This window comes from Myotis myotis, unplaced genomic scaffold (assembly GCF_014108235.1).
Source record: "Myotis myotis isolate mMyoMyo1 unplaced genomic scaffold, mMyoMyo1.p scaffold_m19_p_3, whole genome shotgun sequence".
Taxonomy (NCBI): Eukaryota; Metazoa; Chordata; class Mammalia; order Chiroptera; family Vespertilionidae; genus Myotis; species Myotis myotis.
This window is the reverse complement of record NW_023416335.1, coordinates 163,767,667-163,783,244: the sequence shown is the minus strand read 5'-3', so window position 1 is coordinate 163,783,244 and position 15,578 is coordinate 163,767,667. Positions and strand designations below refer to the sequence as shown.

Sequence of the window (15,578 nt, the reverse complement as noted above, 5' to 3'; positions counted from 1 at the left end):
TGTTCCTGTACCTCTCTCCCTCTCCTTTCCTCTCTGAAATAAATACAAATATTTTTTTAAAAGAGAAAGAAAGTCTAGGTCCTCACAATGGCCCTATATCGCCTTGCTTTCCCTATTACCCAAGCATACGAAGAATGTTTCTGCCTCAGAGCATCTGCATGTGCTCTTATCTCTTGCCTGAATCATTCTTCTCCCTGGCTCAAATCTTCAGATTTCTGCTCATATGTCTCCTTATCAGAACCTTTCCTTGACCACTCTATGCTCTATCTCTCTTAGCTGCTACATGTTTTCATAGCTCTAATCATCAACTGACACAATATCTTTATTTGTCTGTCTCTCTCACTAGAACAGTGATGGCGAACCTTTTGAGCTTGGTGTGTCAGCATTTTGAAAAACCCTAACTTAACTCTGGTGCGTGTCACATATAGAAATTTTTTGATATTTGCAACCATAGTAAAACAAAGACTTTATTTTTGATATTTATTTTATATATTTAAATGCCATTTAACAAAGAAAAATCAACCAAAAAAATGAGTTTGCGTGTCACCACTGACACGCGTGTCATAGGTTCGCCATCACTGCACTAGAATGTAAACCCTATGGTGGCAGGGAGGTAGTCTGTATGAATGCCTAAAACAGGGCGTGGCTCATAGTAGGTGCTCTTTGAATATTTGCTAAATGAATAGTAAAAGGAAAGAAGGAAGGACAGAAAATGGGGGAAAATAGCAGGCAAGGGGAGAGAAGGAATAAAGAAAAGAAACCAGCATTTGAGCCCAGCTGGTCTGGCCCAGTGGGGACGTGCAGGAGGGAGCTGATTGATGATTCTCTTTCATCACTGATGTTTCTCTCTCTCTCTCCCTCTCCCTTATTCTCCAAAATCAGTAACATAATAAATAAATAAATAAATAAATAAAAAGAATAAAAAAAACCGAAACTAGTATTTGAGTGAAATGATGGTAGCTTTTTCTTACAATGTACCTGAGGGGATCCAATTTTTGAATTACAGGAAAATTAAGCTAAGGACCCATTTAGCATTACCCTCTCCCCCCTTTTAGAGAGAACAAATTGACAGGGGCATGTTATATACTAATTTAAACAGGTTAGGTACTGAAAACTGCCAGGAGGATGTTTTCGTAATGCCAGCCAAATTAAAGAATTCTTGTCCAAGTATGTGAGGCTCCCCCCCGCCCCCCCATAAGATTAAATGAGTAAAATTTCAAAAGAAATACACCATACCACCCAGCTGGAAAGTTAGCTGGCAGGGAGAGTAGAGAATGGGTACCAGCAGAGAGCTTGCTCTGAGGTTTTAGCCTTTGATGGATCTTGCAGCTAAGAAACTTGCTAACTAGACTGGGTCAAGAAGTTTGTTTCAAACAAAGAACCCAGAGGAGGACAATAGCTGCACAGCTGCTACCACTTAAATGCAGAGATACAGAAATTCTCGTTGTTTGATTTGGAAAAAAGGATGGCATGCCCTGACCGGTTTGGTTCAGTGGATAGAGCGTCGGCCTGTGGACTCAAGGGTCCCAGGTTCAATTCCGGTCAAGGGCATGTACCTTGGTTGCGGGCACATACCCAGTAGGAGGTGTGCAGGAGGCAGCTGATAGATGTTTCTCTCTCATCGATGTTTCTAACTCTCTATCCCTCTGCCTTCCTCTCTGTAAAAAATCAATAAAATATATTAAAAAATAAAAAAAAAAGAATGGCAGCCTACGAAGCCCTGTATCCTAATTTGAGCAGAAGTAATAAGCCATTTTAGTAACCTCAGGCAAAGCACTTGGCCTTCTGTCCTTCACTCAACTCAGGAAAGAAAAAGTGGTTCAAAAGGAGTACATCTGTGAAAAAATGATTCCCTGCACCTCAGCCAAGTTCTCCTGAGCAAATGGCTCACAAATCAGACCAGCTGGCACAAGTGCCTGGCTCAGCTGACAGGGAGCCCAAGCCCCACAGTGGCTGCAGGTGGCTGGGCCACACAGGCTCTGCTCCTGAGGCCTCACACGCCCCGGGCCTTCTGAGTACTTACATTTCTCCTCTTTTCCGAATTTGCTTCTTCAGCGGCTTTCTGGTACCTTCAGAGAAGGGGGGGAAAAAGAGAATGTCCTCAAATTAAACTTATATTTTTACTATTTCAATCTTTAAGAAAACGACTTTTGCAAACCTATGTCTGACAGTAACGATCTTTAACAACTCTATCAGAAGAAGCAGAGAATCAGAGTGGTCCTCACCTCTTGCTGTTCCTGTCATCTGCTCTGATATAACATATCCAAGTTGATGAGGCCAAATGCTGGGAAACAACTGGGTAGAGCAGAAAGTACCCACAAAGTCTGGGGTGTTAGTCCCAGTCTCATCACTTATTAACTATGATGATGTCTGGCAAGTCACTTAATCTCTCTAAGCCTCAGTTTTCTTATCTAGAAAATGATTTTATATAGCTACTTCCAGGGTTGCCAGAAGACTGAATGAGATCACGTGTGTAAAACTGCCTTGGGATTAGTCAAAGGATATGGCATTGCATTAATCCTAGGATGTACATTTCCCCCACATTAATGCCTTTGAAATCTTCCATTCTTGTCAGCCCAGAGATAGTCACACTGCCTGCACATGTGTGAATTTGGTCTAAGTATTGGTATTGTCACTTTGGCTCAGTTAAATGTATTTGATGGTACTACACATGTTTTAAATGCAATTTAAAATGTGTTTAAAGAGATTATACTATGATTTGGCATTTAAAGAAAAATTATTTTACTTTTTTATGTATTCATAAGAGTGACACATGAGCCCTAACCAGTTTGGCTCAGTGGATAGAGCGTTGGCCTGCGGACTGAAGGGCCCCAGGTTCGATTCCGGTCAGGGGCATGTGCCTTGGTTGCGGGCACATCCCCAGTGGAGGGCGTGCAGGAGGCAGCTGATCGATGTTTCTCTCTCATTGATGTTTCTGACTCTCTATCCCTCTCCCTTCCTCTCTGTAAAAAATCAATAAAATATATATTTAAAAAAAAAAAAAAAAGAGTGACACATGAGAAAAGTTTATGTGTTAAGCAAGCACTGGTCCTGTTTAATTAGCAGTATTTTTTCATAGTGATGCATGAAATAGTGGCACAGCCTACAGTCAATGTCATCTAAGGTTTGATAAACAGGCATATATAATGTATTATTACTTTTATTACTTTATTACATTTATTATTAATTTTAGCACTTTATTTTATCATTTTTATTACTTGGCTCAGGAGATTCCCTGAGAATCAAGTAAAGTCCCAGCGCTTTTCAGCAGGGGCAGGGGGGTGGGGGTGGGGGGGCGGAGATCAGGTTTTCTCCATTGGAAGATCAAGGAGGCCTGGGAGGTCCAGGAGGCAGCAAACCTCCAAGACCACCCAGAACATTAATCTGGCTCCCTCAGAGCCTCTGAGTGAAGCATTGAAGGTGGCACCATTGCTCGGAGAAACCATGTGCCTCTCCTTGGGTCTGCATGCCTCAGCAACAATCCAACCCCAGAAAAGGGCATGTTCAAAGGGCTGCTTTTTCTCTGTATTAAGGTAGAATTTCAGAATTCACAAGATATTTGTAGAGGGAAAGGAGGTGAGAGAAGAAGAGCAGATGGGCAAGGGCCCATTCTGTGTGTTTTGTTTTGTTGTTGTTTCTTTTAAATTTATCTTTATAGCCCTGACTGGTTTGGCTCAGTGGATAGAGCGTCAGCCTGCAGAATCAAGGGTCCCAGGTTCGATTCCAGTCAAGGGCATGTACCTTGGTTGCGGGCACATCCCCAGTGGGGAGTGTGCAGGAGGCAGCTGATCGATGTTTCTCTCTCATCGATGTTTCTAACTCTCTATCCCTCTGCCTTCCTCTCTGTAAAAAAATCAATAAAATATATTTTTTAAAAAATTTATCTTTATTGTTGAAAGTATTACAGATGTCCCCTTTTTTTTCCCATTGACCCCCTCCACCCAGGTCCCATTTCTTTATCAAAACCAACTTTCAATTAATAAACAACTTCAGAAGCTCAGAACTTTCTTAGTATGTGTGTTAAATAGAATAACCTCATACAAAATGGAAGCCAGAAAAAAAGTCCTGTTTCTGGCACTGTTGTTTACCTGCTGTGTGATCTGGGTTATATCACTTCATTTATCATTTACCGGCCTCACCTACAAAATTAGGTGACTATGTGAGATGATTTCTATGTTCTCCTTCCATTCCTATCACTGTTTAAATTTTAGTAATCAGATATTAGTAAGCATCTAATTCAGTTGAGTATTACTCTGCAACTGAGCAAAACTTTCTATAGGATAGGGTAAAAAAACACCCCAAAATTTCTGGGATTTTACTGACCATAAAGAGGTGATGAAAGAAAATGATATTAGAAGTGCTATAAGTTAAGCAACAAGCTGGAAAGATATTTGCAACTTATATTACACAAAATGGCTAATTTCTCTAGAATATCTCAAAGACCTCTTACAAATTAATAAGAAAATGACCAACTGCCCAGCTGGTTTGGGTCAATGGTTGAGCATCAACTCATGAACTAGGAGGTCATGGTTTGATTCACAGTTAGGGAACAAGCCCAATTTTTGGGCTCCATCCCTAGTAGGGGCCATGTGGGAGGTAGCTGATCAATGATTCTTTCTCATCATTGATGTTTCTATCTCTCTCCCTTACCTTTCCTCTCTGAAATCAATAAAAATATACACATCCTATATAATAAAGAGCTAATATGCAAATGGTCATCACGCCCTCACGCCCTCACGCGGGGGATGGGGGCTGAGGCACCTGAGGCTGCGCCCCCCGCCCCGGTGCTGGGGGACCTGAGGCCATGCCCCCTGTCCTGGCGCCAGGCTGGGGGACCTGAGGCTGCACCCCCCCCTCCTTGCAGGACTTGACGGGGGTGGGGCCGGCCAGGTCTCGTGCGATTTTGAGGCGCACAAGGGTGGTGGGGAACTTGACTCTGGGTCCCATGGCACACCCCAGACTCTGACAGGAGGGAGATTTTCATATACATTTTACTAATTTTCTTTCATCTCTGACACTTCTATAATAGAGAAAGGGCAAATAGCAATATTAAAATATTTCCTCTAATTAATTCCCTTTTAATGTACACGAATTTCATGCACCAGGCCACTAGTGTGTGTGTGTGTGTGTGTGTGTGTGTGTGTGTGTGTGTGTGTATGTATATATGAAAATTACAAATAACTTAATAGAAAAATAGGCAAAATGAGGCAAGAAATGCATTTCAGACACAGAAAAATAGCACACGCAAAGGCCCCAAGGCAAGAAAGCGTTTCATGTATAGGTACACAAAGACCCCCAGTGTTGCTGAAGTGCACTGAGAAAAGGGGAGAGCAGGAGATGACGCTTGGAAGCAGGGGCTTTGTAAGGGTTTTTAACTTAATCCTAGATACAATGAGGTCCTGGCCAGGTACCTCAATTGTTTAGAATGTCATCCTGATATGCCAAGGTTGAAGGTTTGATCTCTGGTCAGAGCACATACAAGAAACAACCAATGAATGCATAAAGAAGTGGAACAACAAAATGATCTCTCTATCTCTCTCTCCTTTCCTCTCTCTAAAATCAATCAGTGGGGGGGAAAAACTTTAAAAAATCCTAGGTACAACAAATGGTCATCAATCCAATGCATGTTTTTAACAGAGCTCTTTGGATACTATGTGGAGAATGGCCTGGAGGGGGCTGAGAATGGGGGTGGCATTAGTGAGAGATGATGCTGGTTTGGCCCAGGGTGGTGGCATTGGAGATAAAGAATAGTGAATAGATTTGAAACATACTTCAGAGATAGAATCAACAACATTGGTGATGAGAGGTGGGGGAAAACAAGTCAAAGTGATCCCCAGGTTTCTAGCAGCTGGGTCAATGGAAGTACTATTTACTTTACTGGAATGGGGAATTCTGAAGGAGGAGTGAATTTGTGGGTAGGGAAGATCAAGAGGTCAGTGTTAGCCATGTTAACTAAAGCATCCATTTGATGGTGGCAGTAATTAGATACATGTGTCTAGAGCTCAGAAGAGAAATCTGAGCTAATACTATAAATGTAGGACTTGTCTGCCCACAGATGGTATTAAAGCACAGGAGTATCTGATACCACCTACGAAGTGTGTGTAGTGCAAGAAAAGGCCCAGAACTCAGTCCTGGATACCCTAACATTAAGAGTCAGAAGAGGAAGAAGAGGTGATAAGAGAGAATGGCAAGGAACAGGCAGAGAGGTAGAAGGAAAAGCAGGAAACTGCCAGTGAAGTCAAGAGAAGAAAAAAATGTGGGAAGGAAGAAGTGGTGAGAAGTCATGCAAGACAAAGGCTAACAAACATCTCGATTTAGCAACACAGAAGCCCTTGGTTAGCCTGGCGATCTTCTTCCATTGTGAATATAGTATAATTAATTTACCCATACTCCTTTTAATGGGCATTTGGACTGTTTCTAGTTTTCTACCATTGTAAATAGTGCTGTGGTGAATGTCCCTGTACATATATCCCTCCCTCCCCACTTGCACATATGTCTGAGAGAGTACCTAAAAATGGAACTGCAGAAACACAGTGGATTATAGCTAGGAAGGCACTAAGAACCTGCCTTGAACTTGTGTTTCCACAACCCTTGGTAATCATCTTCAGTGTATTACAGCAATAATACAATATATGAAAGCCAGAGCCGATCAGCAAATGGATTTATTCTTAGTCAACTGTTCTCCAAGGCAAAATATTTACACTGTGGGTAGTTGGGTAAATAAGTTCAGAAGTTCCCTTTACTGTCTTAACAGAAACACAGATTTAAAGAAAGAAGATCAAACTAATTTTCACTTCAGTCCTGACCTTTTAGCACTGAAGCATCTATATATACTGATGGCTGTACTGAATTGTTTTGAAACTCCCAACCAAGTATCCCCACCTTTTATTTGTAATGAAGTACTTGCTAAATAGTAGATTCAAAGGGAGACAGGTTCTATACCACTGTTTTCTTCCAAGCCAGGTTCTTGCTACTTTTACACTTTGTACCCTCAGAATGCTAAGAGACGTTAAGGCCTAATCCTTCTGAATTTGGTGTTAGACCAGGATTCTGGCCTCAGACTTTCCTCAAAGGCATTTAGAGCTATTAGCGTTATTCTGACACAAAATATGAAGGTTATTGATTTGAGGAAGGGGTGGAGGCATTTTGAAAATTTAAAGTTGAGGAGGAAATATTTGCAATGAGATTTCTATGATTAAAATATCATCTCTCTTCCCTGCACCGTTTTTTGTTTTTTTTCCCCTTCAGTCTTTTCTTCTTCACATGCTGAATTTAATTTTGCAACTGCTCATTAATGCTCAGCTGTGAGGCAGGCAGCTGATGGAGGATGCTAAAATTATCTGGGGAGTAATAACAGTGTCTCAAACTTTTCTAAGGCCAGAAAACAAAGTTCCTGAGCCATGACTCTTACTTATAAGCCCTCAGATAGAGCAAAGGGAACACTGAGCCAAAAAGGGAAAATGGAAACTCCCAAGTTTTAGTGAATGTATTTTCTTCTGGAACAATTTCACCACCAAAATATTACAAAGAAGCAAAGAGGTTAACCAGGAAGATCTAAGGGTCAATTTTTTTTCTTGTCTTACTGAAGAAGAAAACTAAATATAAACCCTGTTCTTCCTTGGGACTATGGAGTAGGTAACAAGAGGGGGAAGAGTTGTGACAGGGGAAGGCAGTGTGGGAGGGGGAGGAATATGTGTGCTGTGTTCTGCCACTATGTAGGGTGTGGTCTTCAGTCATAGTTGCTGGACATCAAGTTCATATTCTGTCAGAGGAATGGGATGAAGGTTAGCCAGGTCAGTAGTTTTTAAACTCTTTTCGCTGCAGAATACTCTGTTCAAATGATATCTTATTTAGAACCTAACACAAAAAAGGGATCAAAGCAGGATGACTAGGGTGAAAGGGCTCAGGCTCAGCCCTTTAGATCATCCCATTTTCTCAGAATTACCTCCTGAGGTTCCTCTGAAGAACTCAATTAAGAGAGTTTAAAAACCACTGAGCTAGATTCCCTTTAATTCTAAAAATGTCAAACAGGAGCCTTCTGCAAAGAAACCAAATTCCACAAAAAGAGTCAAATTTTAATCAAGCAAAGGCTTATGCTCTGTTGAAGTCAATGGTAAGTGAAATCAAAGCTAGCCATTCAAATGGACCCATCAATAGGCCCTTCCTTACCGCAAATTCAATTATTTATATAGCAGAGAAGTTTAGTAAAAGAAAACTCTGGAGCTATAAAGTACTCATGAGACAAGCTCTGATGCTAGAAAAATTACTCTTATCTACATATACATGTAAATGCATTGTTAACAATTAGAAAAACCCAGCGAGCGGCCTTTCCCCTGCTCAACTTCCTGTCGATGGCTTCTACAGAGAACAGTCACCACACTCATGGCCAGGATTTTGCGCTCAATAGTTCAGAGGCCCCCAGGGAGATAACATACTATGACAAAAGGCGTGCAATCCCTTGTTTGTACAGACTGGATTCGTCACAAATTTACCAAGTCAAGAATTCCAGATACAGTGTTTTAGCCCTCACCTAGAATTCATGAAAAATATGGAGGAGATCCACAGCACCCTCATAAACTGCATATTGTTACCAGCATTAAAAGTACAAAAAGACGTCCATGCTGGGGAAAATATGTATTAAAGATGCTTGAATTAGAAAAAGCACATACTCCTTAAATTCACAAGAATATTCCTTAGTGAACCCAAAACTGAAAGTGGTTAAACATTTGACAAGAAGCAAACCCCTGAAGGCTGTCACAAGGACTTCCAACAAAGGAGGACATGACTCACAGGTTCCTCAACAGCACTGGGAATTAGTTGTGTCATGTCATCTAACCCTGTGGCCCAAGGACTATTAAGTCCTCACGCCAGAGCAGTTTCAGATTAAAAATTTCAGATTTGCTCTGGGTGGGTGGCTCCGTTGGTTGGAGCATCATCCTGAACAGCAAAAATGTTGTGGGTTTGATTCCCTGTCAGGGCACATACCTAGGTTGTAGGTTTGATCCCTGGTCTGGGGTGCATACAGGAGGCAATGGATCGATGTGTCTCTCTCACATTGATGTTTCTCTCTCCCCTACCCTTTCTCTCTCTCTAAAATCAATAAAAACATATCCTCGGTGAGGATTAAAAAATAATAATGAAATAAAATATTCAGATTTGAGTTTTTATTTAAAGAGAGTGAGAAAGTGTTTTCATTAAAATATATTTTAAATGCTAGTCATTTTCACCGACACAAAAAAAGTAAAGCCCAGCTAATTCTATGAACATCAGCAGATTAAGTTTCCTACAAATTTTATATTAATTTCTGACCAGAAACCTCCTATTTGTTCCTACAGTCTCTTGACTAGGCTTGTATAGGATTTACTAATTCCAAACTCCATATTAGAGTGTTTCAAAAAATAAGGGAAAATCAGGTCACCAGGTGTTGGAAGGAGACATTCATATGTGCCTTGTAGAACACAGTCCTGCAATCTGCTTAGGGAGCACACAATGAGTGAACCCTAAAAGCCTTAAGGAATATCAGCAATACGTCTCCACTTAGTAAGAAACCTGAAGAAGAAATCCAGGCAGATCTCTGATTTTCACATTGTGCCCTATCCTACTTCTGTGCCTTACCTCCTGATATCCCCTTCCTTGGCCATGTCACCACTATCTTCCCAACCAACCAAATAAAATTCTATTCATCCCTCAAAGCCAGTTCAGTAGTTAGGATATAAGCATCAGAAGAAAAATACCAGGCAGAAGCAAAATACTAATATGGGCTGGTTACTTTCTACACCTCAGTTTTCTCAACTATGAAACAGGAATAATGTCCCTCCCTCATGCAGTTTTTGTTGGGATTAGAGGTAGTCTCTATTTCTATCAAGAGTCTAGCACAGTACTTGGCACATTAATTCTAATTAAAGAGTTCAGGATTTATAGTTTTGCATAACTGCCATTTGCCCTTATAACCTTCCTGGAGAAAAGACAAACTGCTATGCTCTGACGCTCTCTAAGATCCCTTTGCACTTTCTCACTGCAAAATTAAGAATGCCCCTAAGATGAACAGCTTTTTCCAACTTCCTAACCCTCATCAGTGCAACTGCGAGACTCAAACCCTCTAACCTGAGAATTGGCTGAGCTGGACAAGGAGGGAACTGAGGAAAGTGTGAGAGTTTCACTGACATGACTGACCAAGTCAGGCAGACAAGGAAGTGCAGCCAGGAAGGGGACCGACATCCACAGCCTGGGTGTCCTGGAGTGACCAAAGAGCAGGATCAGTGGGAATAACATATGGAAGCACAGGAGGCTCTAGTCAGGGAGTAGGCTTTCCAGATGTACATTTCAGAGGTAGAGTCTGGGTGATGACGGGGTTGGGATTAGATACAGGGCACTAGAGACAAGGGGCAGGTTGAAGAAGTCGGGGAGATCAACAAATTGTGAGTCCAGAATATCAGTCAGATCATTTATGTGGACCAGTGATGCTTTACTGGAGGCACGACTGGCCCCACGGGACGTTTGGGAAAGTGTGGGAATCTTATTGGGGTTTCTCCTCCACCCCTTTTTGCTTTTTTTGGTTGTCACGATGTCACAGGGTGCTACCAGCATTTGAAGGAAGGCAAAAATGATGAACATCCTGCATAAAGAAGACCTGCCTCATCTAAAATGCTAATAGCACCCCCACTAAGAAACATTGAGAAGAGAATGAATCTGGAAGCTAGTGTCCCCTTGAAGGCAAGGAGCTTGATCCTGAGGCTTCACCGCCCCCCCCCCCCCCCCAATGCAACAAATGGGAGGATAAGAGGATTATAGTAGATAGTTGTGAGTCTAAAAGCACAGGTTTAGAACTTCAGAACAAGGCACAAAATACAAGAGATGGGAAACAGTATGGAAATGTGGCGGAGTAGCACCCCTGACGCCCGGCGCCAGAATATTTCAGAGAAGCATGCGCAGAAAGAGTAGGCAGACACTACTCAGAGACAGAATGCAGGTCAAGGAAAAGCCAAGTTCAGCTGAAGAGAGGTGGGGCTAGAGAGGGTGAAAAGGGTAAGAATGCAAAGAAGTTTCTCTACAGAACAGGGAGTTTCCAAGTCCCATTAATCACATCTCAACACTGTCTCAAATCCTTCCCTTCCTTTCCATCCCTGCTGCCCCCCACCCTTAATAGCTTTCACTTTGGTTCTCAAGAGAGCCTCATGATGTGTGTCTGTGCTATCAATCTCTCCCCTTTCCAGTATGCCTTTTACACCTTTGCCAGAAGCATCTTTCTAAAATACAAGTCTGATCCTGTCATTCTCGCTGCATGAAAACCTTCAATTGTTTCCATTGTTTATCGCCTTCCAGTCCCTTCTCCCCTTTGTATTCTCCATGCCAGATGGCTTGCTTTCCTATTTCCTTTACGCATGTTCTGCTTTCTACAATCCTTTGCTTGAACCTATCCTTCTGCTTTATTTTTAAAAAATATATTTTTATTGATTTCAGAGAGGAAGTGAGAGGGAGAGATAGAAACATCAATAATGAGAGAGGATCATTGATTGGCTGACTCCTGCGTGCTCCACAGTGGGGATCGAGCCCATAACCCAGGCATATACCCTTGACCTCCTGGTTCATAGGTTGACGTTCAACCACTGAGCTATGCTGGCCAGGCTATCATTCTGCTTTATGCTCAAGTTCAGTGCTTCAAGTTCATAAGTCCCTCTCTTCCACTACCAGTGCTTCCTAAATTTCCTTAAAAATAAAAATCACCTGAGATACTTGTTAAAAACACTCTTGGGCCCCATTCTGATATTGAATCAGAATCTTTGGGGGGGGGGGGCGCGGGGAGGAGGGAGACAGGGAAGCCACATAGGATGGTTTTAAAACATATCCAACAAATCAAGGAATGACAAGTGCTGGAGAGGATGTGGAAAAAAAGGAACCCTTGTGTACCGCTGGTGGGAATGCAGACTGGTGCAACCACTGTGGAAAACAGTATGGAGTTTCCTCAAAAAGTTAAAAATGGAACTCCCATTTGACCCAGTAATCCCATTTCTAGGAATATATCCCAAGAAATCAGAAACACCAATCAGAAAGGATATATGCACCCCTATGTTCACAGTAGCACAATTAACAATAGCTAAGATTTGGAAACAGCCTAAGTGCCCATCAGCAGATGAATGGATTAAAAAACTGTGGTACATCTACACAATGGAATACTATGTTACTCTAAAAAAGAAGAAACTTTTACCATTTGCAACAGCATGGATAGACCTGGAGAGCATTATGCTTAGCGAAATAAGCCAGTTGGAGAAAGATAAATATCACATGATCTCATTCATATGTGGGATATAATGAACAACATAAACTGATGAACAAAAATAGATCCAGAGACAAAGAAACACTAAACAAACCGTCCAACCTCAGAGAGAAGGCAGAGGAGGGGGGTAAGAGGTCAACCAAAGGACCTGTATGCATGCATATTAGCATAACCAATGGTCACAGGCACTGGAGCGGTGGGGGCTTGTCCTGGGGGGTGGGAGTGGCCAGGGAGGGGTTAATCAGGGGAAAAAGGAGACATATGTAATACTTTAAACAATAATAAAAAAATGTTTGAACAAAAAGTTTTATCATGAAAAAACAAACAAACAAAAACATATCCAAAACAACCTTCGAAACGCCACCCATCAAAAAGTAGTCAGCCCTGGCCAGTTTTCTCAATGGTTAGAGCATCGACCTGCAGACTAAAGGGCCTCTGGTTCGATTCCTGGTCAAGGGCACATACTCTGTTGCAGGCTCCATCCCCAGCATGTGCGGGTGACAGCCAATTGATATGTTTCTCTCATATTGACATTTCTCTCTCTCTCTCCCCCTTCCTCCTTCCCCTCCACTCTCTAAGATCAATGGAAAAATATCATTGGGTGAGGATTTTAAAAAATAAAAATAGAAACCTCAACAAAATTCTAGCAAACCGGATCCAGCATTACATTAGAAATATCATACACCATGACCAAGTGGGATTTATTCCAGGAATGCAAGGCTGGTATAATATCCACAAATCAATAAGCATGATACATCACATAAACAAGTTGAGAGACAAAATATCACATAATCATATCGATTGATGCAGAAAAGGCATTTGACAAAGTCCAACACCCTTTCTTGATAAAAACTCTCAGCAAAGTGGGAATAGAGGGATCATACCTCAACATAATAAAAGCCTTATATGACAAACCTACAGCCAACATCATACTCAATGGGCAAAAACTAAAACCATTTCCCTTAAGAACAGGAACAAGACAGGGATGCCCACTTTCACCACTCCTGTTTGACATAGTACTGGAAGTGCTAGCCAAAGCGATCAGACAAGAAGAAGAAATAAAAGGCATCCAAATTGGAAAAGAAGAAGTAAAATTGTCATTATTCACAGATGACATGATACTGTACTTAGAAAACCCTAAAGACTCCATCAAAAAATTATTAGACCTAATAAATGAATTTGGCAATGTAGCAGGATACAAAATTAATGCCAAGAAATCTATGGCATTTTTATACGCCAATAGTGAACTTACAGAAAGAGAAATTAAAAAAAACAATTCCATTTATCATTGCACCAAAAAAATTAAGATACCTAGGAATAAACTTAACTAAGGAGGTAAAAGACCTCTACTCAGAAAACTACAGGACATTGAAAAAAGAGATAGAGGAAGACATAAACAGATGAAAGAACATACCGTGTTCATGGATTGGTAGAATCAACATCATCAAAATGTCCATACTCCCCAAAGCAATTTATAGATTCAATGCACTCCCCATTAAAATACCAACAGCATATTTCACAGATCTAGAAAGAACTCTCCAAAAATTCATCTGGAATAAAATAAAAAAAAACAACCCGAATAGCTGCTGTGGTCCTGAGAAAGAAGAACAAAGTAGGAGGGATCTCAATACCAGATATAAAACTGTATTACAAAGCCACTGTTCTCAAAACTGCCTGGTACTGGCACAAGAACAGACATATAGACCAATGGAATAGAATAGAGAACCTAGAAATCGACCCAAACCACTATGCTCAATTAACATTTGACAAAGGAGGCAAGAACATACAATGGAGTTAAGACAGTCTCTTCAATAAATGGTGCTGGGATATTTGGTCAGACACATGCAAAAAAGTGAAACTAGACCACCAACTTATACCATACACAAAACTAAACTCAAAATGGATAAAGGACTTAAACATAAGACAGGAAACCATAAAAATATTAGAGGAATCCACAGGTAGCAAAATCTCAGATATATACCGAAGGAATTTCTTCACTGACACAGCTCTTACGGCAATGGAAACTAAAGAGAAAATAAACAAATGGGACTATATCAAAATAAAAAGCTTCTGCACAGCAAAAGAAACCATCAACAAAACAACAAGAAAACCCACTGCAAGGGAGAACATATTTGCCAATGATATCTCTGATAAAGGTTTAATCTCCAACATTTACAGGGAACTCATACAACTTAACAAAAGGAAGATAAACAACCCAATCAAAAAATGGGCAAGGGACCTAAATAGACACTTTTTGAAAGAGGACATACATAAGGCTGAGAGACATATGAAAACATGCTCAACGTCACTAATCATCCGAGAGATGCAGATCAAAACGACTATGAGGTACCATCTCATACCTGTCAGAATGGCTATCATCAACAAATCTACAAATGACAAATGCTGGCGAGGATGCGGAGAAAAAGGAACCCTCGTGCACTGCTAGTGGGAATGCAAACTGGTGCAGCCACTGTGGAGGACAGTATGGAGTTTCCTCAAAAAACTAAAAATGGAACTTCCATTTGACCCAGTGATCCCACTTCTAGGAATATATCCCAAGAAACCAGAAACACCAGTCAGAAAGGATATATGCATCCCTATGCTCATTGCAGCACAATTTACAATAGCTAAGATTTGGAATCAGCCTAAGTGCTCATCAGCAAATGAATGGATTAAAAAAATTTGGCACATCTACACAATGAAATACTATGCTGCTGTAAAAAGGAAGGAACTCCTACCATTTTCAACAGCATGGATGGAGCTGGAGAGCATTATGCTAAGTGAAATAAGTCAGTCAGAGAAAGATAAATATCACATGCTCTCACTCATTTGTGGAATATAATGAACAACATACACCGATGAACAAAAAGAGATGTAGAGACAGAGAAGCATCGATCAGATGCTCAAAACTCAAAGGGAAGGTAGGGGAGGGTGGGAGTGAGGGGGAGAGATCAACCAAAGGACTTGTATGCATGCATATAAGCATAAGCGATGGATGTGGACAACAGGGGGTGAAGGTGAGGGCAGGATTGGGGTGATGAGAGGACATTGGGGGGATAAGGACACATTTGTAATATCTTAATCAATAAAGGGGAAAAAATAAAAAAATAAAAGTAGAGTCAAAGTCCCCTTCCTCTGAATATGAGCCAGCCTTCGTGACTTGCTTCTAATGAAGAGAATGTGGCAAAGTGTATAACTTCTGAGGCTAGGTCATAAAAGGCAATGCATCCTCTCACCCTGACTCCCTTCCTCCTTTGTTCCCTCACTCCCTCTGTGTCTGGATGTTTGCCCTTGGAATGCAGCC

The 15,578-nt window shown here is 41.2% G+C and overlaps 1 protein-coding gene across 4 annotated transcripts in view; it reads right to left on the bottom strand.

The window, feature by feature from the left end:
• LIMA1 (LIM domain and actin binding 1) overlaps positions 1–15,578 on the bottom strand; it is a 99,278-nt gene that overhangs the window by 46,711 nt on the left and 36,989 nt on the right. For all 4 annotated transcript variants that reach the window (XM_036298636.1, XM_036298635.1, XM_036298632.1 and 1 more), the window contains one exon: positions 2,024–2,069. In XM_036298636.1, coding sequence (XP_036154529.1) covers positions 2,024–2,069 — 46 coding nt within the window. The remainder of the gene's footprint in view (positions 1–2,023; positions 2,070–15,578) is intronic.